At 37.4% G+C, this 22,756-nt stretch overlaps 1 protein-coding gene across 1 annotated transcript in view; it reads right to left on the bottom strand.

The window, feature by feature from the left end:
- Positions 1 to 230: 230 nt before the first annotated feature.
- The window catches only part of TEX26 (testis expressed 26), a 38,450-nt gene continuing 15,924 nt past the window's right edge, over positions 231 to 22,756 (bottom strand). The window contains exons 3-8 of the mRNA XM_036456510.2: positions 15,825 to 15,990; positions 14,669 to 14,755; positions 14,436 to 14,589; positions 8,074 to 8,250; positions 5,886 to 6,047; positions 231 to 469 (exon numbers count right to left, since the gene is read on the bottom strand). Of these exons, the coding sequence (XP_036312403.1) occupies positions 345 to 469; positions 5,886 to 6,047; positions 8,074 to 8,250; positions 14,436 to 14,589; positions 14,669 to 14,755; positions 15,825 to 15,990 (871 nt within the window). The 3' untranslated portion in view covers positions 231 to 344. The remainder of the gene's footprint in view (positions 470 to 5,885; positions 6,048 to 8,073; positions 8,251 to 14,435; positions 14,590 to 14,668; positions 14,756 to 15,824; positions 15,991 to 22,756) is intronic.

The following is a 22,756-nucleotide window of genomic DNA, read 5'->3' as shown; positions in this document are numbered from 1 at the left end:
TTTTGTACTTTCAAATACAAAATTAATATTAAAAATATTTTTAATCCTGTAATTATTAGAAAATTAAGAAACCTCTTACACTTAATTTCTGTTTCAAAGAGTAAGTCTAAATTAAAATCACAAATTAAGTACCCAATAGAGAATAGGAAAATACTTAATTTTTTTTTTTTTAAGCTTCAACCAAGGATATTTTTAGAGAAAACGAAGGGAGGAGGAGAGACAGAGATACAGTTAAGAGCTTTGTTGGGGTATGGGGCAGGGATTTATAGCCTTGAAAGAAAACAAAATTAGACAAAGTCATGAATATATTTGGAACAATTTGGATATTGTTTCTCTTTGATTTTTTATAAAATGGCCCCACAGGCCCTTTCATTGATTTTCAGATTTTCTTCACTTGGACTGTTTTGCTTTTCCATCTCTTTGTCAATGCGATAGTAAGAGCGAATAAAGCGATGAAGAATTTTTCTGTCTGAAATTACGAAGAAAAATAGGATGAAAATTTCCATTTAACTACTTAAGTGCTAAATAGAAAAATTCTAGGAGAGAGGCAAATATCTTTTAATAGTACTCTATGTACAAATTTGATGAAACCAAAGTAATCAAAGAATATTATGTGTAATGGCTAAAAAGGCACAGTTGTGTGATTACTGATTAAATAGAGCAAATAATATTCAAGGGATTAGCAAGTTTTTATGGAAAGAGCATGGGTTTGAGAATGAAACAGATGTAGGTTTCAGTTCTGCACTGGCAAGTATTAGCAAATCATTTGACCTCCTTTTTTATTTTCTTATCTTTGAATACAGGCAAGAGTAATTACCTTACATAGGTGTGGGGATGGTTAGGAATGCTGTGTGTGAGGCACCTAGCCAGTGCCTGGTCCATAAAGATATTCAATAAATACTATAGCTTTACCCTTTTATCACTGGGTTCATAGTAGTACATAGGGATGATAAATAACAGAGACCATTATTCCAAAAGTTCTCTTGAAGCCAGGGCTGTTTTTCTTTCCACCAATGTTGGTAGGCTTTATTTTTTTTGAGTGTTAAATGACTATGAGAAGGCCCTTCAGTTCTCCTGTCTGAAAACAAAGAATCTTGCCTGGCCTGAATATCTGTGGTTCCCTAGTCTTAATTATGTATTTTTAAATAGTACAGAGTGGAGCTGTAAAACTTTGCTCAGGCCTAGCAATTGTCACCTGTGCAACTCAAACCAGAAGAATCTAAAGAAAGGAATAATGCAGTGGTCACATGTTATTATGGTCAATGTTTCAAAGCCATTGAGATCTGATCTATAGATCAGATGTTTGTTTGTGTGTGCACATGTTCCTGTTTTCTCTCCAATTAGGCTTATATTTATTTGTTTTTGTGATCTCACATTTAATTTTGAACCATCACTATCCTATCCAGACCTTTGGACCCCAACATTTTTTTAAATTGAAATCTCACACTTTTTGAAAATTTATACTTTATGAAAAGTGTAATGTACTAATCTTCCAGTGGCTTGACACCTGCATATGTATAATTCACACCCATATTTTAGGGTAGATCATGTCCACTGCCTCCCCAAAAACCTATCATACTCTGTCCCAGTCAATACCTCCAGCCCCAAGATAGTTAAGATTCTAGGATCTCCTTCCTCATAGATAGGTTTTGCCTGTTGTAGACATTAGAATAAATTGAATAATATAAAATATATTATTTGGTATCTGGCTTCTTTTGCTCAGCACACTGTTTTTGAGGTTCATAGCTGCTGTTGAATATATCAATAATTCATTCTTTATTAGCTAGTAGTACTTCATTATGTGGGTATATCACAGTTTGTTGATGATGGAGATTTAGATTGTATCCAGTTTGGGACTATCAAGAATACAATGGTTCTAAACATGTTTGTACACGTCTTTTTGTGGGCCTTGATTTTTTTTTTTTTTTTTGGGCGGGGGGTTGGGGGGTAGGACGGGGAAGTAAGTATGTAGAAGTGGAATTTCTGGATCATAGAGTAGGTATATATTGAACTTTATGAGAAACTTTCATATCTCTTTTCAGAGTAATTGTACTATTGTACAACTACTAGCAATGTATTGCTCCATGGTGCCAATATTGGCTACTGTCAGTCCTAATTTTTAGCCTAAAATGTCTCTGTATTTTAATCTTATATCAAATAGTTGATTTTAGGAGAAACAAAAAATATCTTTGATACCAAAGATAAGCATATAAGATGAATCAAGTTTGGCATAAATTAATAAAAAGGATGAAATTGTGTCAAATTTAATGGCAATTTAAAACTGATCAAAAAGGCTGCCAGTTGTAATCCAAATGCTATCCCCATTTATTATGCATAGATGCTGATTTAGACCCTAAGATTTTGATTATGCTGTTCCATCTTCTTAGGAATAGCCCTACTTCTCCTTGTCACCCAATTCATCCTTGTTACACAGAGGAGGCCTCCTCTGAGCAGCCTTCCCTAACTACTGTCAGCCCAATGGGTTGGGAGTACCCCTCACAGGCTTCTACTGGACCTACAGAGTATTTGATTGACAAGCCATGGTAACTATGCATTGTCTCCCCCTAAGAAGGAGGGTTTATTTTTTATGTATCTTTGTAACAAGTGAGTGTTATAGGTATTCAATTAATAATGCTGATTGAATGAGTAAATAAATGCATTTTTAACAATACTGAATACACCTTAGGAAGAAAATCCCTTTGAATAGCCATATTCATAGAAGTTTTAATTGGAGGAACAGATGGGGGTCAGGGGGAGAATATTAGCTGAAAATTCTGAAAAGCAGATTTCAGATAATTTTGTCTTTCAAGGGGGAGTAAGTGGGGAGATGACTGTCTTTACTAATATATAACAGAGGCCCAAAGGATAAGCTGCTCATGTTTGCATCACTTGAAGATTAAACCCATTTTGAGAACAGAATGGCCACTACAGACATCTAGTTCAATTTCCTCAAGTTGTAAATACAGAAACTCAATACCAAAGAGCTACACATGGAGTTAGCAGAACAAAAAGTTCACTATCAGCTGCTGCTCCTTCCTCCTTCTCAGGCTTTATTTTGCGTCTTCCTGGAGTTTTCCCAGTCCCCTGTCACCCCGCCACCTCCCCAGCCCCTGACTTAGGCCATTATACTGATCCTTCCCCTTTCTCCTCTCTCCTTCAAACTATACCTGAATGGGCTCCTGTGCTAAGAGGTATAATTCCATAAAATAATTTACGCTGTGGTGATAAATCGGCCTAACATACCTGCCCAGTTTGCATTCTCTTGCATTCCTGGTCAGCTCTGACACAAATGAGCTCTGCTGAGATATTTGCCAGCTGAAAAGTATTAGTGTCATCCCAGACAGTGGACATGTCAAGAGGTTTTGGCTTTAGAATTCAAAGGGAGCCTCCTACTTGCTTGTCAGCCTCTGGCATAGCTGGCATTGATGTATAGGCCACTCCAAAGCAAAGCTAAGAAAGAAAAACTAGAACCCACTAGAAGCAAATCTTACATGACTCAAGTCAGTGCAAAATGGCAAGGCTGCAGGGCCTGAGCATTGGGGTGCCTGTCCTCTATGCTGTCCCAAGGGAACCAGGGAAGCAGGCCAGCTAAGAAGAAACCAATACTTAGACTGGCCCCAAAGCTACCTTGTCATGTCTCAACCATCCAGGGAGAAAAGCTCAACCGGGGACAGTATTTCCGTGAAGGATCAGTTTACCCAAGGAAGTGGAGCAGAGGCTAATCCAAGTGGAGCAGAGGCTGCCAGAGCACTCTAAGGAGTTTTTATTCACACTCAGGACACATGGCTGAGGCTCTGATTGCAAATGATACACAGACAAGAACAGAGGGGACCTGCAGCCTGCATGGTTTCCATGTGGGCAGAGAAGGGACAGCTCCATCTGTGTCCCAAATTCTGGGCAGATGGGAGCATCTGCTTCTGGAAGACAGAGATACTCAATCTACAGGGTCAAACAGATGGTGGCTTCTATAGGTTAGTGGAACCCTGATAAAATGCAGATAATGGTTTTGTACATCTGAACCAAAACTGGCGAAAGGCTCAAGAGCAGGCTTGGCCCACTGCACACATCTGCTCTGCTTCCTGGGAAGATTTGAGCAGTGGACTCTTTCTTTCAAGGAGCCCCTCCATGTCTTTCTGAGTGTCAGACTGGCCCAGAGGCATTTGTTAACAGGAATGAAGTTCCCGATGGGAAGTACAGACTTTTGCTTCTGCCTTAGAGCAAGGCAGGACATCTGTTACTGGTACCTTTTTGAGACCAACACTCAAACTCTTTTAGGGGCCTTTGGGAATCAGCCCTTAGTCTGTGAGGAGGGGAGGTTCCCCTAGCCCCCAGATACACACACACACACACACACACACACACACACACACACACAAAACAACCCAGAAAGAAGTTCACTACAGACTGATTCATATGCCTCTTAGCATAACAATTATAGCTTGTCTCATTTTTTATTATTATAAGTATATTTCCAGTAGGACATGATCTCACTCATCTAGGGGAAATGGTGAACAATATAGACTGATGACCAAGAACAGACCCAGAGATAAGGAGCCAAGGGTCAGACTGTTGGACCTCAAAGGGAGGGTGGGGATAAAAGGAAGAGATCAACCAAAGGACTTATGTGCATACATATGAGCCTAACCGGTGGTCAAGGACCACAGGGGGTGGGGGCATGAGTGGGGAGGTGGGGGATTGGAATGGGGGTTGAGGACAAATATATAATACCTTAATCAATCAATAAATTAATTAAAAAACACACACCATATAACCAAGCACACACACACAAGCACATTCACACACATATCCCCTTTTTAGTCTTGCCTCCAGCAGGGTTTCAGTCTGGTGTGGGGCAGCAGATCCATGAATAAAAGAGTTTCATCCAGGATTTCAGAAGAAGCTCTTCTGATCATGGCTGCTGACAGAAATTGGGGACTCAAGAGAAGGTGGAAGGTTAATGAGCAGCTGGTAGAAGTTCTCCTGAGTTCAAGCCTGACCACAGGACATGGAACAAGGCAGTGACCACCACTGCCCAGAACACAGGTAGGGTGAACGAGATGGTCCACTGGGTGCAAGGAGAAATACTAGAACTTCCATTATGTTTGTTCTTATTTTCTCCTTCCACATTTTTTTCTGATTTATAATATACATAATACATTAGTTTAGTGGTATATGTATACATTTTAAATAAATATACACGTCTTCATTGGATATGTGCTTAAAAATGAGGAGTAATAGGGCATCAACACTAGCATTGGGTGCTGAGAGGCAGCTGTCAGATGAGTGTCATTTCCTCCCCTTCATTCTCTGAGTTCACGCTTTCCATGTTTGGACTGGCCAGTTGCCCTGAGATGCTCCCTAGTAGATTCCTGTCACTAGGCCCCAAGCTGGGATAAGTCCCTGTTAGGTGGAGGGGTCAACAAGGTACTGGGAATGGCACTTGCTGTTTTTGAGGATATGACATGTGAAAATATTCATGTACTCTAAAATGCCTGTCACAGTAAAGTACTACCAAGGAAATAAAGACTACACAGAATAAAATAAATCCATGAGACAGTACACACAGCAACTGGAGAAAACCATTAACTTTAAGCAAAAGTCACTCTGAAACAATTCAGCCACAGGCAAGTAAGGTCAGAAATGAATGAAAAGCTCTGTTTTCTTTTTAATAAGTGGGAATATAGTTACTGGGGCCTCTTTTAAGGAAAATTTAATTTCAATGGGTTGAAATTTGCACAAAAACTATGGATTTTTTAAGCAATATTTTTTTTTTCTTGTGACTATTTAACTACAGTGTTTGGAAGTTGGAATAATTTCTATTTGGTGTAAAACAATGTATTATGACCTGTAAATTCATGAACAAGTAACTCAAGGCCTCATCTTACCTTTGCAAGGGACACTTTGCAGGTACTCAGCTATTTGTGAGGGAGTAAATGAGTTCAAGATCATTAAGAAATCCAGGTAGGCTTTCCCGTAGTCACTCTGGTAGATGGTCTGCTTCTTTGTGCAGTCCTGATTCTTAATGTGGCTGTATAGCACGGAAGGGACTAGGGAGACACCAGGGAAGAAAAGACACAGAGGTTGTCACCAAGCAAGGCACTTATTGGCTGAGCACGCCCGGACAGCCCTGAGTCCAACCTGTCTACTTAATGGTGCTGGAACGGGAGGCATTGTGTGAGAGGCTCAGCAGGCAGAGTGGCTGGGACTTAGCACTGTTGCTGTGGGAATAGGAGGAGCTGGAATTGATGACCAGAAGGTGGAGTTTGACCACTAATTTCAGAAAAGAAGTTTTCCCTGGAACCAAATTTTCTGCAGGTCAGCATGTTAGGATGATAGCATTCACCTACTGCTTCATTTCCCTTTCATGCCATCTCCTGGGCAGACTGGGACTCACCCATAAAGAGGCCTCCACCAGGTGCCATAGGAGCAGCAGTTTGGAACAAGGATGGCATGTACAGTCAGCACTCATTGCACATTCAGACTAATGAAGGTGTGAGGTGAAGGCCACTTACATTTGATTCTGAACATTGCTCATTGAATGTAAGTTCTAGTAGTCATGGAGTTACCAAAAATAAATAAATAAATGAATAAATAAATAAATAAATAAATAAAAGCAATTAAGATGATATGAGAATCTGTCCACAATTTGTCCAATCTTTGTAAACCAGAACAACTTAAGTACTGCTTCAGTTCTAAGTTGCCTCCTTGAAATGAACCATTGGCCAGATGGAGGGACTGGGTAGGTGAGGGGATTGGACACTACATCTGAGAAGTATTTTTAGGTTCTGAAAATGTTTTTAGTGCAGGAGAATTAGAAGCCATGTACTAAGGTTTTCATAGAACAATAGATTTATACTCTGTGGGAAGAAGAATAATTTGCTAGAAGTTGAGCAAGGAAGATTCTAACTGTTCAGGACTTTCAAACAGTTAAAATATCTAAGAACAAAGGCATTCCTTGGGAATGAGTACTCCTCTGAAGAGTCTGAGCAGGGATGATATCATCCCTTGGCAAGTATGATTTAGCAATGACTCACATAGGAAGGGAGAATCTAGAACAAGTCACTTCTCGGCTACCTTCTAACCCCAGATGCTGAGCGTCTGTTCTGTGATTTCTGTGTAAAGTACTCCTTGGTCCCAACTTTATGCCAGGAATAAATCACTATCTCAAAATGACACTCTGTTCTCAACCAACAGCGTGGAGGTGGCTGGGTCACAGAACTTTTTCTGTTAAAAGCAATAGAAATCTCAGTCACATACACACACACCTCTTAAATATGAAGATGCTTGAAGGGTGTGTGCCTTGTGGCTAAACTTTCAGTGAATAATTGACCAAACAATTTTGCTATAAATTTATAGAAACTGAATCTTTCCTTTCATATTATAATGGAGGGAGATGTCCCCCAATCCCAACACCTGTCCCTCCCAGGCTGAGGATGACTCTTCTCTTGGAATAAGCAGTAATTTCTCTTTGAGACTTACTCATTTCCTGAATTTGAGGTGAGGCACTGTGGAGGCGTAGTTTTAATTCCATGCAGGGATTACTAGCATTCTCTGAGACTCTTATTAAGATTAAAAGGAATCTTTAAGCAAGAGCATAACATCTATGAAGTTGCTTAATTTTTGTTTGTTTTTCTTTTTTGTTAGCAGCAGCAAAATTCAGTGATAGATGGACTCCCCCTAGCAGGGAGAGGATCCAAGTAGGTTGCCCTAAAGTTGCTTGAAAACTATAGGTGAGCCGTAGTTGGTTTGGCTCAGTGGATAGAGCATCACCCACAGACTGAAAGGTCATGGGTTTGATTATGGTCAAGGGCATGTACCTAGGTTGCAGGCTCAATCCCAGGCCCCAGTCAGAGTGCATGAAGGAGGCAACCAATTAATGTGTCTCTCTCACATCAATGTTTCTCTCTCTGTGTCTCTCCCCCTCCCTTCCACTCTCTCTAAAATTTAATGGAAAAATGTCCTTGGGTGAGTATTAACAATAACAAGAACAAAAGTGAAAGCAGATGAGAAGTAAAAATTTTTTAAAAGCTACATGTGAAAAATAAAATAAATAAAAGCTACAAGTGCACTTACCTAGGCCCTGAGAAGCAATTGGTAGCCTTGAGTAGCCTCCATATTTGAAAGTAAAATCCTGAAACTCAGGAATTTTAGCTGGAACTTGGTAATTGCGTCGAAATTCAGTGTCTGTGGGGTGGGAAAGTAACTTTTTCCATTCCAGAAACATATGAGAACTTTGCTTAATCTTCTGAGCTGGGGTGGGGTTGGAAACGAAAGGCAATGATTACTCCTACTCCTAGTTAGTTATTTCTAAATAGCGTCATATTTTCATTCCATTTAGCCTCTGGCAGTAGCTTCCACTTTATCACACTAAACCTCACTCTTTTTATATTTAGTGGTATGGTCAATTTCAACCAAGAAATTATGTTCTGCTTTATCAGGCACAGGAAGTATATGCTCAAGTGATTAGAAGCAGTTTCTAATGAATACTTGTTTTGTTGGTAAGGAGTGCTCTTTGTTCTCAAGAGGCATTCCTCACTCCAGCAGGCCTGCCTTGTCCTTGTGGCAGGGTTAGGGAGCAGGGAGAGGTGTTTTAGATAGGGCTAGGATTGCCATATAAAGCATAGGATGCCAGTTAAATTTTAATTTTAAATAATGTATAATTTTTTAGTATAACATTAGATAAGTACTCTATTTATATACTTTATATCATTCAAATTTAACTGGACATCTTATATTTTCATTTGCTGCACCTGGCAGCCCTAGATGGAGCATTGCATATCATCCCCATTACCTGGAAAGAACCACTCAAAGCTTATCCCTTACTGATGGAGGGTTAGGTAACATCATTGTTGTTAGTGGACAATACCACTATTATTTCTTTGAAATAACTCTGCTAACAAATATTTTATAATCATCATCTATAATCATTAAATATTTATTAAGCACTAATTGAATGCTAGGTTCCATAAGCACTCGACCAGATTCTAGAGGAGATGGTCATAACCATCTCACTTAGATGAGTTCACCTTTAATTCTTGCTACAAAATGTTAGTTCAGATGTACACACCCCCAACTTTATTCAGGAAAAAGATGTTAAAACCATGGATGTCACAAACATTGTCCAAAGAGTGTCAATTACTATTGAAACTAAAGTCAATTCTTGTTCCCAATTAGTTTTTTTTTTATGTCTCCTTCTTCCCCCCCTCCCACCCCCGCCGGCCAACTGATCACCCCCCCTGCCACTCTCATCCCCCAGGATAAGCCCCCACCACCCCAGTGTCTGTGTCCATTGGTTATACTAATATGCATGCATACAAGTCCTTTGGTTGATCTCTAACCCCTTCCCCCTGTCTTCTCTCTGAGGTTTTTCAATAGATCTTTTCAAAATATATTCAAATGTACATTGTACATCATACATACATGATGTCATCTACTGGCACCCAGGAGCATTTTATTATTGATTTTTAAAAAATTATCTCTGTATAGATCAGCATGCATTTAATTTGTATGACTCAGGAAGAGAGGATGTGGGTGGGTACTCAATGCTCCTCATAATGAACCTATAAGTTGCCTTAGGAGAATACAAGGTTATAGAGAGGAGGAAACTCTAGAGCTCAAAATCAGAGATCCTTAAAATACTTTAGAAAATCATCTGGCACTGTTCCTAACACCATCTATAACTTGGATTTTATAAATTACTAAGAGCTTCATAGGAGAAAAACAAATTCCTGTCAAAATTCTTGATGTTCCTACTCAAAAGCAAATGTGTTTCATTCCTATATGTGTGCCATGCCAAGGTTAGAGATAATTAAGCCAATGTTCTACCTTAAGATAACCTCAAATAAGTATGATTAAAAAGATAGATACAGTACAAACACATTTGGAATGTGATGTCTTGCAAGCATAACACTTAGAACAATAATTATCACATGAAGATCATGCATCAGAAATAATTGGGATGATTTTTCCAAATTATATCTGCTGAACCTCATCCCAGACATTGAGAATCTCTAGCACAAGGGAACCAGGCACTTAGTATATTGTGAACAATCTTCTCATATGATTAAGAATCACTGATTCAGAGCCTTGAATAGGTGCTACAGAAGCCCAGAGAGAGGGTAATGAGCTCTATTATTGAAAGGGAAGGAAGATGAGAATTAAAAGGCAGACATAATAAAAGGAGTGTTTGACAAAGAACCAAGACTGAAGCAAAAAGTGCAGTGTATTCATAAAATGTAGTCTGTCGGCCGGGAGTGGAAGGTATGCAGGGTGGAGAAAAGCAGCTGAGGGGGAAGCAGGAGAGATAAGTTGGGAACCAGGCTCTGAAGGTTCTGGAGGGCTTAGTTTATGTACACCAGGATGGACCAACACAGAAGTAGAGCAATTGGTGATGAAGACCCAGAAAATACAATAATTGGGGCTGAGACTTACCCAGAGTTTCTTTAAAGAAAAAGATTATGTTATATTCTTTACTGATCCTTAGTACTTTTTACAGTAATAGACCTCTTTGAATATTTACTAAGTTAATGAGTGAACAAAAGAAAAATTAGAACATAATTGCTATTGATTAGCAATTAATCTGAAACAAACACTAGTGACTGCCTATGTAATAAATGCATAAAATAATTCTCAGTTATTAATTCTCAAAGAATGCTTTCATTGCCTTTATAAATGATTTTCTTCAGCATTATTAAGGAGAGAAGTTCCTGATACAAAGGGGCCTAACTAACACCTGAATTCCCTATAGTGATAACTGAAGTATGTTCAGACAAGACTTCCTGGCCCAAAGCTAACCACCCCTCCAAGGCCAGGATCATCCCTCTCCTCAGGAGCTCAGGTCCCACTAGTTTCTTTTCCATTTGATAATGGTAACAAATACTACATCACTTAGAGCCCAAAGAGACAAACTGGCTCCTTTAAGATTAGGTGTGACATCTGTTGAAAGATCCAATCCAAAAGTGAACCTACAGCAAGGACCATTTAAAACCACTAGGACCCTTAGCACATAATCTATAGCCAAGTGAGAACCAATTCTGTTGCTTTTATTTACTATTCTAAGTCATCTAACCAGAATTCTCCAAGCCTGAATTTTTTGAGGAGAAAGTACTTTTTAGTGATTCTTACTTGTTTACCATAATTTAATTATGAGTACACTCAGGTAATTTGTGATCCCTGAGCTTCCAAAACTTAAATTATTGCATGAGAGAAACAAATACCAAAAAAGAGATAGTTACAATACAATGTGAAAAATGCTGTAGAAGAGGAATTATAATAACCTATGGGAGAGCCATTGATCCAAACTTGGGGGATGAGAGAAGATTCTTGGGAGAAAAATCAGCTTGCATTTAGACCTAAATGGTGAATGGACATGGGCTAAAAGAAGAAAGGGAGAGGCAGTTTACAGAGAAGCAGCAGTGTGTTTGAGGTGTAAGGCTTGGTGAGTCTGGAGGATGGCTTGGTGAGTCTGGTAGATGGAAAGTGATCACATAGTGTGGGGACTGGTGAGGGGAAATGCTGGAGCAGTGGGCAAGGACCAGATTGCACAGGACCCTGATGACAATGGGGAGCCCTTGAAGGATGTTAAAATAGAAAATGGTATAATTTATACTCACTTTGACTATACGATGGAAAATAAACTAGAGGAGACAAAACCAGAAAAGTGAGTTGGATTAGAGGTCATTCAAGGGAGAGATATTGGTAACCCGAACTAAGGCAGTGGCTATAGGAGAGAGAAAAGCAAATGGAATTAAGAAATTTGGAGGGTGTCTTGACAAGTCTTTAGCATTTATTTACATAAGAAACACATGGTAATTTGTGCATACTGAAAGGACAGCTTTGATTGGAAGCCCAATGACATTTTTAAAAGAATTCTGACATTTCAAATGCTTTTCCATGACCCTTAATGCTTATCTGCAATATGGAGATATTTTGATTTTATTTCCTTCCTAACCAGAAATTTATTTAGTGCAAACTTGAACCAAAGAAGTTCTGGTTTCCAGTATACCAATAACAGGAGAAGGGTGTAGGGAGATTCTGGACCAGAGAAAAAGGAGGGATTTAGGAATAGAATGCCCAACAAGCAGGAAGGTCTTAGCCCCTTGCCCAGTACTGCTCTTAGAATACCAATAACAATGTTTACCTTTCTGGAAAAACTGACTGATCTACAAATATTGGCATTGGGGGTTTCCCAACAAAAGAGAGCTCACCACCTAAGTTAAGCACCAACCAACAAGCCCCATCTCTGTATGTAGATTCCAATCATATTTGAATACCACCCTTGTAGATTTTGTGAACCCTGTAGCTTAATATTTTAAGTAAATACAATTTAAGAAAAAAAGTCCACAAAAGTGAGACTTAAGTTTTATTAGCTTCATAATATATCTACCTTCACTCCCTTATAAATATGAACAAAAAAGCCCTTAGATTTTCACTAGACCATTAAGAAACAGAGAAAAATAGATATTAAACAAAGAACAGATAAAAGTACTAAAAAGTATATCATAAATATCCTAAAATTTATGAGAATTGCTGCATCATAAAACAAAAATAGCATATTATTTTTAGAAAATATTCAGAGAGGAGAAGAAAGAGAGCTTGGAAATTTAAAACATAAAGATTTGGATTAAAAAGTTGCTGAAACCAGTTTGGCTCAATGGATAGAGCGTTGGCTCAGGAACTGAAGGGACCCCGGTTCGATTCCGGTCAAGGGCATGTACCTTGGTTGCGGGCATATCTCCAGTAGGGGGTGTGCAAGAGGCAGCTGATCGATGACTCTCTCTCATCGATGTTTCTAACTCTCTATCTCTCTCCCTTCCTCTCTGTACAAAATCAATAAAATATATTAAAAAAATAAAAAAGTAAATAAACATTTTAATTAAACATGATAAAAATACAAAGAAAAAGATACTAGGAGAGGAAATTAAGAAAATTGAAGGATCAAACCAACTCATAGGAGTCCCAGAAGAGAACAGAGAAAAGAAATGGGAGAAAAATAGGGGAAAAGTATATGAGAACAATTTCTAAAATCAAAGGTCATAAGTCTCGAGATTAAAAAATCTCTGATTGTCCAACATAATAAATGATATTCTCACTAGTGCATGAAAACATGAAATTTTACAGTATCTGGAATTAAGAGAAGATCATAAAAACTTCCAGGAAAATATATGAAAGAATCAGGAATCAAAATGACATCAGTCTGTTATATAACAGTCCTTGGTGCTAAAAATCATTTGAGGGACTTGAGGGAAAATGATTATCATCTTAGAATTCTATACTCAGACAAACTATCAACAAATATAATGAAAGAAAAAAAGATATTTTCATTTTGTTCCTCCTACATCATCTGTAATAGTAAGCTACTAGAAGATGTGTTTTAACAAAATGAGGGAGGGGAAGTATGTGGACTCAGGAAATAAGATTCAGGGCAGGAAGAGAGCAAAGAAATGCCCAAATAATGAAAAAGTACCAGGACACAGTTGGGTGGCAAATTTACAGAGCAATTCTTCTAGATTAGAGGACATGGAAGGTATCAGCTCTCAAGTAAAATATCAAACTGATACAATGTCTGGAACTTTATTTGGGGAAAATCTTGGTAAATGTGTGACAAAGTATTTGAAAAAAATTAGTGACAGGCGTATAGAAAATTAAACAAATTTTAAAAAAAGGTTATTAATTCTTGTAGAAAAAAGTAAAAAGAAACATAATCATGAAATAACACCTGGTTCAGTGGTAAATATTATAACATATCATATTATAATCATAATATAACACCTAACATTTTAATTAACCAAAATTTTATAATATAATTATTTTGAGAAAATGGATGGAGGAAGAGTGAGGAAGAGTTATAGGAGAGACTAATCCTCAACTGCCATACAGTAAAGTAAATAATAATGCCTAAAATTGATGGACCAAAAAATAGCAATATGAACACAGTATTTTACAATACAGAGGATGACATAAGAAAAAAAACAGTTGAATGACTGAAAATCATTATCAATGTGTAGTAGGACTGGGCATGGAGGGATGGGTAAAGAAACTGCTGCTGTTCATTATGAGCTTGTAGGGAACTATCTGTAAGTGTATGCATGAACTCGTTTAATAAAAGTTCTAATTTTAAAGAATAGTAAATAAGCAGTTCAGAATTGAAAATAGAATGTTTAACTTAACACCTTCATCTTCACCTGGCTATTTGTCTTTGTCCTTCATCCCAAGAAGCCTTTCCTGGACTCGCTCCCCAGGTCGATCTAAATGTCACATTGTTCACACCTACAGCATCCAGCACCTCTCACAACATGCTGCATTTATACTTGTCTGTTTCTGTTGGTAAATTGCAGTTTTCCCATGTCTATCCTGTGAGTTACTTGACTCAAGAGATAACTGGGACTCTAGTCCCTAGTGCATTAGCAGTAAAGAAGAGAAATGGGCACACTTACCTTCAGCTCTGTCCACAAAGTCTCTCCTAGTATGGGAAATAAACTGATTAGATACAGCTTTCCTGACCTTGTCCATGGAAGCAGCAATTTTCCAAGGGAAGTAATTCTTCACTGTTGTTGAGTGAAATGGAGGTAGCGTCCAATGAAAGAAGTCCTATCAATAAAAACACTATTTTGTCCACAAAGTCTCTCCTAGTACGGGAAGTAAACTGATTTGATACAAGTTTCCTGACCTCGCTCATCGAAGCAGCAATTTTCCAAGGGAGGTGGCTCTTCACTGGTGTTGAGTGACTTGGAGGTAGAGTCCAGTGAAAGACGTTCTATGAATAAAAACACAATTTTCAAGAAAATCCACCTAGTGGTTCGTATGTTCATGCATGTGTGTACATATTCTTATAAGTCTTCTCAAGTTCAGCTAGATGTCCCATTGTGCCTGGCCACAGGAAGCACGCATTTATAAAGCTATCAGTTTACACAGGTAAACTTTATCATTTCCTTAACTTTTATGTTAATGAAAAATATATCATTGCAAAGTCCAAAGAACTGTGCCTCCAACTAGAAATATTCAGACAACAGCAAAGGAAGAGACGACCCACGAATTTTAGCTCTGGCCACAGGTAAGACAGCTGCTGTTTTGCCTTGGGAGCTCAAAGTCTTCTCTCCTATTTGTCTGCAAAGAGATTTATGATTATAAAACTTAGAACTTAACCTACCTCTTTCTGTCTTCCCTCTCTTCCCTTTTGCTTCCTATTCCCCTGAGAAAATAGAAGCCAACAAAGAGAACTTACACAGCATACCACATCACCTGCCAACTACTACATCTGTGCTGGCAGAGTTGCTTGGTCACCCAAACAGGACCTGACCCCACCTGGTACCCTAAAGCCTGCATTTAGTCTATGCCAGCACATTACCTAACAATTCTCACCTCTCTTGCAACTTCCATTCCTCTCTCTCTCCTGGGAGGTTGTCATCAGTACCCAAGCTGCCTTTATTTCTCCTATATTAAAAAGAAAACTCTCTCTTTGTCCTATTTCTCTTCTAGTTACTAAAATATTTCTCAGTTTGCCTTTACACTGAAATCCCTCAAAATATAAAGGATACCTACTGTCCCCTGTCAAATTTGTCTTTCAAGTCTCTTAATATTCAAGTTCTCTCTCAATCCCCTTCTTTCCCTTATAATTTCCCTATGTAAATTTCATTTTAATTTCCTCATTTTAAAATGAGGGCATAGGTAAGAAGTAGTTAGAAATAAATGTGAAAAGGTGGACAAAATAGTCTAAGAAGGACCATAACTGTAGATGATGAAGGATCTTTGTGATATATTCAAACTCTCAGTATTGGATTATTGATACAGCATTAAATTAAATAGATATGTAGGTATTATCTTACTTGACTGGAGTGAGAATTGTGACTCCCAATCTCTCTTGGAGTCCTAACTTTGAAAAAATCTTCTTTAGAATGTAGCTTCCAAATATACTCATCATTGTATTGTGTCCGATTGTGAAGAGAATCGCTAAGTGAATATGTATATCCTAATCTTCGGATACCTTTTTGACTACAAGAAAAGATAGTGTAAATTAGAGTAAGGGATTAACTAAAAAGTCTTACAATAGCACATATCAAATGATTTTAGTTGTTACATATTTTTTTAAAGATTGGCTGGCTTAAGACTCGGTACCAAAAAGTAAAAAGTAATTATTGGACATCAGAAATGGTGGTGTGAGAAAGCCCCTTGCCCTCTCTTCCTAAAATTTCAACAAGTTAACCAACTATAATTCAACAAGAACTCCCTTCTCAACACAGACACACTACTGAGAGATCCATGCATTGAAACATCTAAGGTGGGCAACTGGAAATAAATGGGAAACAAGAAGGAAGGAAGGAAGGAAAAGACAGCCTACAGATGCAACCCTGCAGCCTAATGGCTCAGCTGGCCAGGAGAGGGGAGAAATCTGGCAGCAGCAGGAGCTTCCTTAGGCCAGGAGGAATAGAGAGCTGCAGAGGGACAGCCCAGCAGGATAAGCATAGAAGGAGCAAACAATGAATTAACAGATGCCTGACAGAGAATAGGATTCCGCTGTGCACCTCTTTACTACACTATCAATCAGGACAGAGGTGGTGTTTCAGACAAAGAAATGGAACCACAGAGCCCTGCCACTGCTTGGACTCCCAAAACTTGCATCCTGTTGCCCTGTAGTTGGGTCCAGGAACATATTATCTGTAAACCAAGAACTATTACAGTAGAATGGCTATTTCCCCCTGTGACTGATCCCCAGGAGGAGAACTTGGGATGGGATCCCATGGAGGTCAGGGGTTGCCATTAGAGTGAGGGCAAAACAAACCCCATCCCCAAGCAGTGCAGCTGTACTATCTTATAGAATCCACAGATGTTCAAGACTGGGAGATCAGAATGGTAAAACATATTGTGATTCAGTACCATTTACTAGAAATAGTAGAAAGAACTCTTCAGAGATAAATGCATAAGCAAAGGAGGACAGCAAATACCATGGATAACCTCAGTACTATGATGACCAGAAAGAAAATGAACAATCTCCAGAAAGCAAGCTAAAACACATGGAAATATGTGATATAAATGATAGAGAATTCAAAATTGCAATTCTGAAAATACTTAACAATATGCAAAAAAAAAAAAAAATACAGACAAGCAATTCAATGCACTCAGAAAATAAATCAATGAACAAAATGAAAACTTTACCAAAAATATTAAAACTTTAAAAAAGAACCAATCAGAAATCCTGGAAATGAAGCATGAAATTAAAGAGATTAAGAGTAAACCACTGAGCATAGAAAACAGAGCTAACCAGATGGAGGAAAGAATTAGTGATATTGAAGATAGTAATCTAGAAATGAGAACTATCTGACTCCATCCAAAAAAAAAAAAAAAAAAATCAATACAATAATTATAGCCATTGCAGAGGAGGAGGAGAGAGAGCATGGAACAGAGAGTTTATTCAAATAAATAGTGAATGAGAACTTCCCAAACCTACGGAAAGAATTAGGTACTTGAATTTAAGAAGCAAACAGAGCAGAGCCTTTTTGGGTTACTTCAACTTCAAAAGGCCCTTTTCAACCCAAAAGGCCCTCTTCAAGACACTTCGTATTAAAGCTGTCAAAAATTAATAACAAAAAAAATTTATCAAATCAGCTAAGGAAATGAAGGAAAACTCATCAGAATTTCATCTGACATCTCAGCAGAAACTGCACAAGCCAGAAGAGAGTGGGAGAAAATATTCAAACATCTAAAAGAGAGAAATTATTTGCCATGAATAATATATCCAGTAAAATTATCCTTTAAGTATGAAGGAGAAATAAAAATATTCCCAGATATATAGCAGCTGAGGGATTTAATAACCAGAAAACCTCCATTGCAAAAATACTCAAGGAAGTTACCCTCCTGAAACAAAGAACATAGGTCACAATACTACAAGTAAGAGCACCAAAAATGTACAGCATATGCAGGGATAATTTGTGACAACAAAAACACTAAAGGGAAGGAGGTAAAGATCTGAACTGGCAAAGGAAGATAAAGATCAAATGCACTCACAGTTTAAAAAAAAAAAAGCTATGGTATAGATGCAAGTTTATTTTTTATAAACTTAATGATAACCATACAAAAAATCCCCAAACCACAACACATAGCTTTTTAAAAAAGAGGAAATAAGTATTAAATACCACCAAACAAAAACAACAGACCAAAATACAAAGGAAAAGAACCAATGGAAGCACAGAGCTAACAGAAAACAAGAGAAAAAACAACTATAGAAAATCCTCATACGTCAATAATTACATTAAATATAAATGGTCTGAATTCACTAATAAAGAGACACAGAGTAGCAGAGTGGACCAAAAAACAAAACTCAACCATATTCTGCCTATAAGAGACACATCTAAGCTGCAAAGACCAAGGTAGATTTAAAGTAAAAGGGTGGAAAATGACTCTCCAAGCAAATAGCATCCATAGAAAAACAGGTGTAGCCATACTTATATCTAACAAATAGATTTCAAGATAACAAAGATAATGAGAGACAAAGATGGATACTTTATAATGATAAAAGGGATACTACATCAAGAAAACATAACACTGGTTAATATATATTCACCCAACCAAGGAGCACTGAAATATATAAAACAGCTACTCACAGAATTAAAGGGGGAAACAGATCAAAGCACAACCATAGTTGGGGATCTTAATACTCCATTGACAGCTCTAGACAGATCAACCAAACAGATAATCAATAAAGAAATATCACCTTAAATGAAACACTAGACAAAATGAACATAATTGATGTTTATAGAACCTTCCTCCAGGAACATCAGATTATACATTCTTCTTCATTGCACATGGAACATTCTCAAGGATAGATTATAAGTTGGGTCATAAAACTAGAATCAAAAAATGTAAGAAGATTGAAATTATGCCAAGCATATTCTATGACCACAATGCTTTGAAATTAGAAATCAATTGCATAAAGGAGGTACAAATACATGAAGATTAAACAAAATACTACTAAAAATGACTGGGTCCATTAAGAAATAAATGAGATAAAAAGGTGTAGAGAGAAATGACAATGACAATACAACATATAAAAGCTTATGTGATGCAGCAAAATCAGTACTAAGAAGGAAGTTTATATCATTACAGGCCTTTCTCAAGAAACAAGATATCCCCCAAGTAAACAAACAAACACACAAACATCACATCACATTTTAAAGAATTAGAGAAAGGACAACAAAAGAAACCTAAACACAGCAGAAGAATGGAAATAATAAAAATTAGAGGAGTACTGAATGAAATAGAGAACAAGAAGACTATAAAAATTAATAAAGCAAAGAGCTGGTTCTTTGAAAAGATTAATAAAATTAACAAACCCCTAGCTAGACTCAATAGGGAAAAAAAAGGGAAAAAACACATATAAATAAAAACAGAAATGAGAGAGGATAAATGACCACAGATAACACAGATAAACAAAGGATCATAATCTAGAAGAAATGGATAAGTTCCTAGAATTATATAACCTTCCTAGTCTAAATCATAAAGAATTGGAAACTCTAAATAGACCAAGCAGTAGTGAGGAAATTGATACAATCATCAACGACTTCTTAAAAAGCAAAGTCCTGGACCAGGTGGCTTCACCAGTGAATTATACTAAACTTTCAAAAAATTAAAAACCTATCTATCTCAAATTCATCTAAAAAATTAAAAAAAACAGGAAATACTTCTTAACAGATTCTATGAGGTCAACACAATCCTGAAATCAAAACCTGGAAAAGATAACACAAAGAAAGAAACTACGGACCAATATCTCTGATAAATACAGATGCAAAATTTCAAAAAAAATAAAAATAAAAAATACTAGCAAATTGAGTATGAAAAAACATAAAAAGAAAATAATAATAACACATTACAATCAAGTGGAGTTCATTTCATGGGAATAAGGATGATTCAACATGCACAAATCAATCAACACCACATTAACAAAAGTATAAAAATCATATGATCTTAACAATAGATACAGAAAAAGCATTTGATATGATAGAACATACATTTATGATTTAAAAAACTAAATAAAATATAAATTGAAGGAAAGTATTTCTAATAAAGGCCATATATAATAAATCCTCACCTAATGGCAGAAAAATGAAAGGTTTTTCTCTAAGAACAGGAACAAGAGAAGATGACCACTCTCACCACTCTTATTCAACACAGAGCTGGAAATGCTATCCAGAGCAATAAGGTAAAGGAAAGAAATAAAATGCACACAAATAAAAGAGGAAGAAGCAAAACTATCACTTTTTGCAGGTGAGTATTCTGTATATAGAAAGCCCTAAAGATTCCACCAAAAAACTATTGAAAAGAATAAATAAACACAGTCAGTTGCAAGATACAAAATCAATATGCAAAAATTCATTGCCTTCTTGTATACTAACAATAAAACTTCAGAAAAAGAAATGAAAAAAATATCCTTTTGCAATTGCAACCAAAATAATAAAATGCCTAGAAATAAATGTAACAAAGAACATGAAAGACATATACACTGAAAATTACAAAGCATTCTTAAAATGGATTAAAACACACACACATAGAAACCATGCCATTTTGAAGGGAAGAGCTGCTGTGACTAGGAGCCCAGCCTCAACAACACCAGAACTGGCCTTATACACCATCTGGGATCCTAGAGCCACTCTGGCTAAAGACCTGCTACCTCAGTTGCAGACCCATGGACACCGAGACACCAGCATCCCTGGCTGCAGGCTTCTCTTGAGTACTAGAGGGTGCAATACTCCTGCCGACACACCACTGCTGCCACCATCCCCGCACGTCCCAGTGCTCGAGCACTCTGATGACTCTTGTGGTATGCAATCTACCTGCCAACCTGCTGCTGCCACCACATTTCACACATGTCCCAGCACCTGGGCACTCTGGTGAATTTCAGGGTACACAACACTCCTGCTGCTGTGGACACAGGTGCTGCATGTCCTGATGACTGGGCTCTCCACTGACTCTCAGGATGTGCAACATTCCTGCCAACCAGATTTTTGGCCAGGGGTCCCCCACGTCCCAGCTCCTGGACTCTCTGGTGACTCTTGAAGTGTATAACCCTCCCACTGACCTGCTTCTATGTTTACAGGCCCTATGCATCTCAGCACCTAGGCCCTCAAGTGACTCTTGTGGTGTGTGACCCTTCTGCCTAGGCCTCCACTTCAGCCACAGGCCCCATGTGACTTGGCACCTGAACCCTTCAGTGAGAGCGAAAATAGAGAGACAAAGAAACAACCTGCAAAGAAAAGGGGGGAAATCACCAGAAAATGAAACAGAGGCATGCAATAGATAAGGAAAAAAACCTAAAGTAATGGTCATACAGTTCATAAACCGGATGGATGAGAAAATCAACAACTTATATAAGAATCAAGAGGAAATAAAAAATGATATAGCTACAATAAAAAACACAATAGAAGGGTTCAACAGTAGACTAGAAAAAGCAGAGGACTGAATTATTGAATTAGAAAACAGAGTAAAGAAACATACCCAATCTGAACAGCTATTGGAGAAAAAAAAATAGAAAGCAAGAGGAGAGTCTAAGGAAGCTTTGGGACAACATGAAACAAAGTAACATACATGTAATAAGGGTTCCAAAAGGAAAAGAAGAGGAGCAAGGATTAGGAAACTTATTTGAAGAAATAATGACAGAAAACTTCCCTGATATGAGGAATAACAAATTCACACAAGCACAGACAGTCCCAAACAAGATGAACCCCCCCAAAACCCACACCAAGATACATTGTTGTAATTACAATGGCAAATGTTATTGACAAAAAGAGGACCTTAAAGGCTATGAGAGAGAGATAGGGAGATATCTACAAAGGATCTCCCATTAGATTATCAACTTATTTCTCAACAGACACACATCAGGCCAGAAGGGAATGGAATGAATTATACAAAGTAATGCAAAGCAAGGGACTGAATCCAAGAATATTCTATACAGCAAGCTTATCATTCAAAATTGAAGGGGAAATCAGGAGCTTCATAGACAAAAGAAGTCTAAGGGATTTTAGCACTACCAAGCCAGCAGTGCAAAAAAAAAATAAAAATAAAAAAAAATGCTAAAGGGACTATTGTAAAAAGAAGAAACAGAAAGGGAAGAAAGAACATGGGCATAAAGAATAAAAAGGCTACAAACAAGTACCTATAAATAATAACCTTAAACATAAGTGGACTAAATGCTTTAATCAAATATATAGAGTGGCTGAATGGATAAAGACAAAACAAAACAAAACAAAACAAAACAAAAACAAACAAACAAAAAAAAAAAACGTGACCCATATATATGCTGTCTAAAAGAGACCCACCTCAGAACACAGACTGAAATTTAAGGAATAGAAAAGTATTTCTCAAGCAAATTAAAATGAAATAAAAAAGCTAAGGTAGCAATACTTATATCTGATAAAATAGACTTCAAAAGTGAAGGTCATAACAAGAGACAAGGAAGGCCACTTCATAATACTAAACGGATCAATACAAGAGGATATAATTCTGGTAAACATTTATCCACCCAATGCAGGAACACCCAAATACATAAAAAAAAGTTCTGGAAGATATTAAGGGAGAGATCAACAGCAATACAATCATAATAGGGGACTTTAATGTCCCATTGACAGCAATAGATAAATACTCTGGACAAAAAATAAGCAAAATAACATCAGTCCTAAATTACTCCCTCAGATCAGAACATCTCACCCAAAAACTAAAGAATATACATTCTTCTCATGTGGCATATAGCATTTTCAAAGATAGACCACAT

This window comes from Pipistrellus kuhlii, unplaced genomic scaffold, assembly GCF_014108245.1.
Source record: "Pipistrellus kuhlii isolate mPipKuh1 unplaced genomic scaffold, mPipKuh1.p scaffold_m20_p_3, whole genome shotgun sequence".
Lineage (NCBI taxonomy): Eukaryota > Metazoa > Chordata > Mammalia > Chiroptera > Vespertilionidae > Pipistrellus > Pipistrellus kuhlii.
The sequence above is the reverse complement of the archived record's forward strand: the minus strand, read 5'-3'. Positions and strand labels throughout refer to the sequence as shown.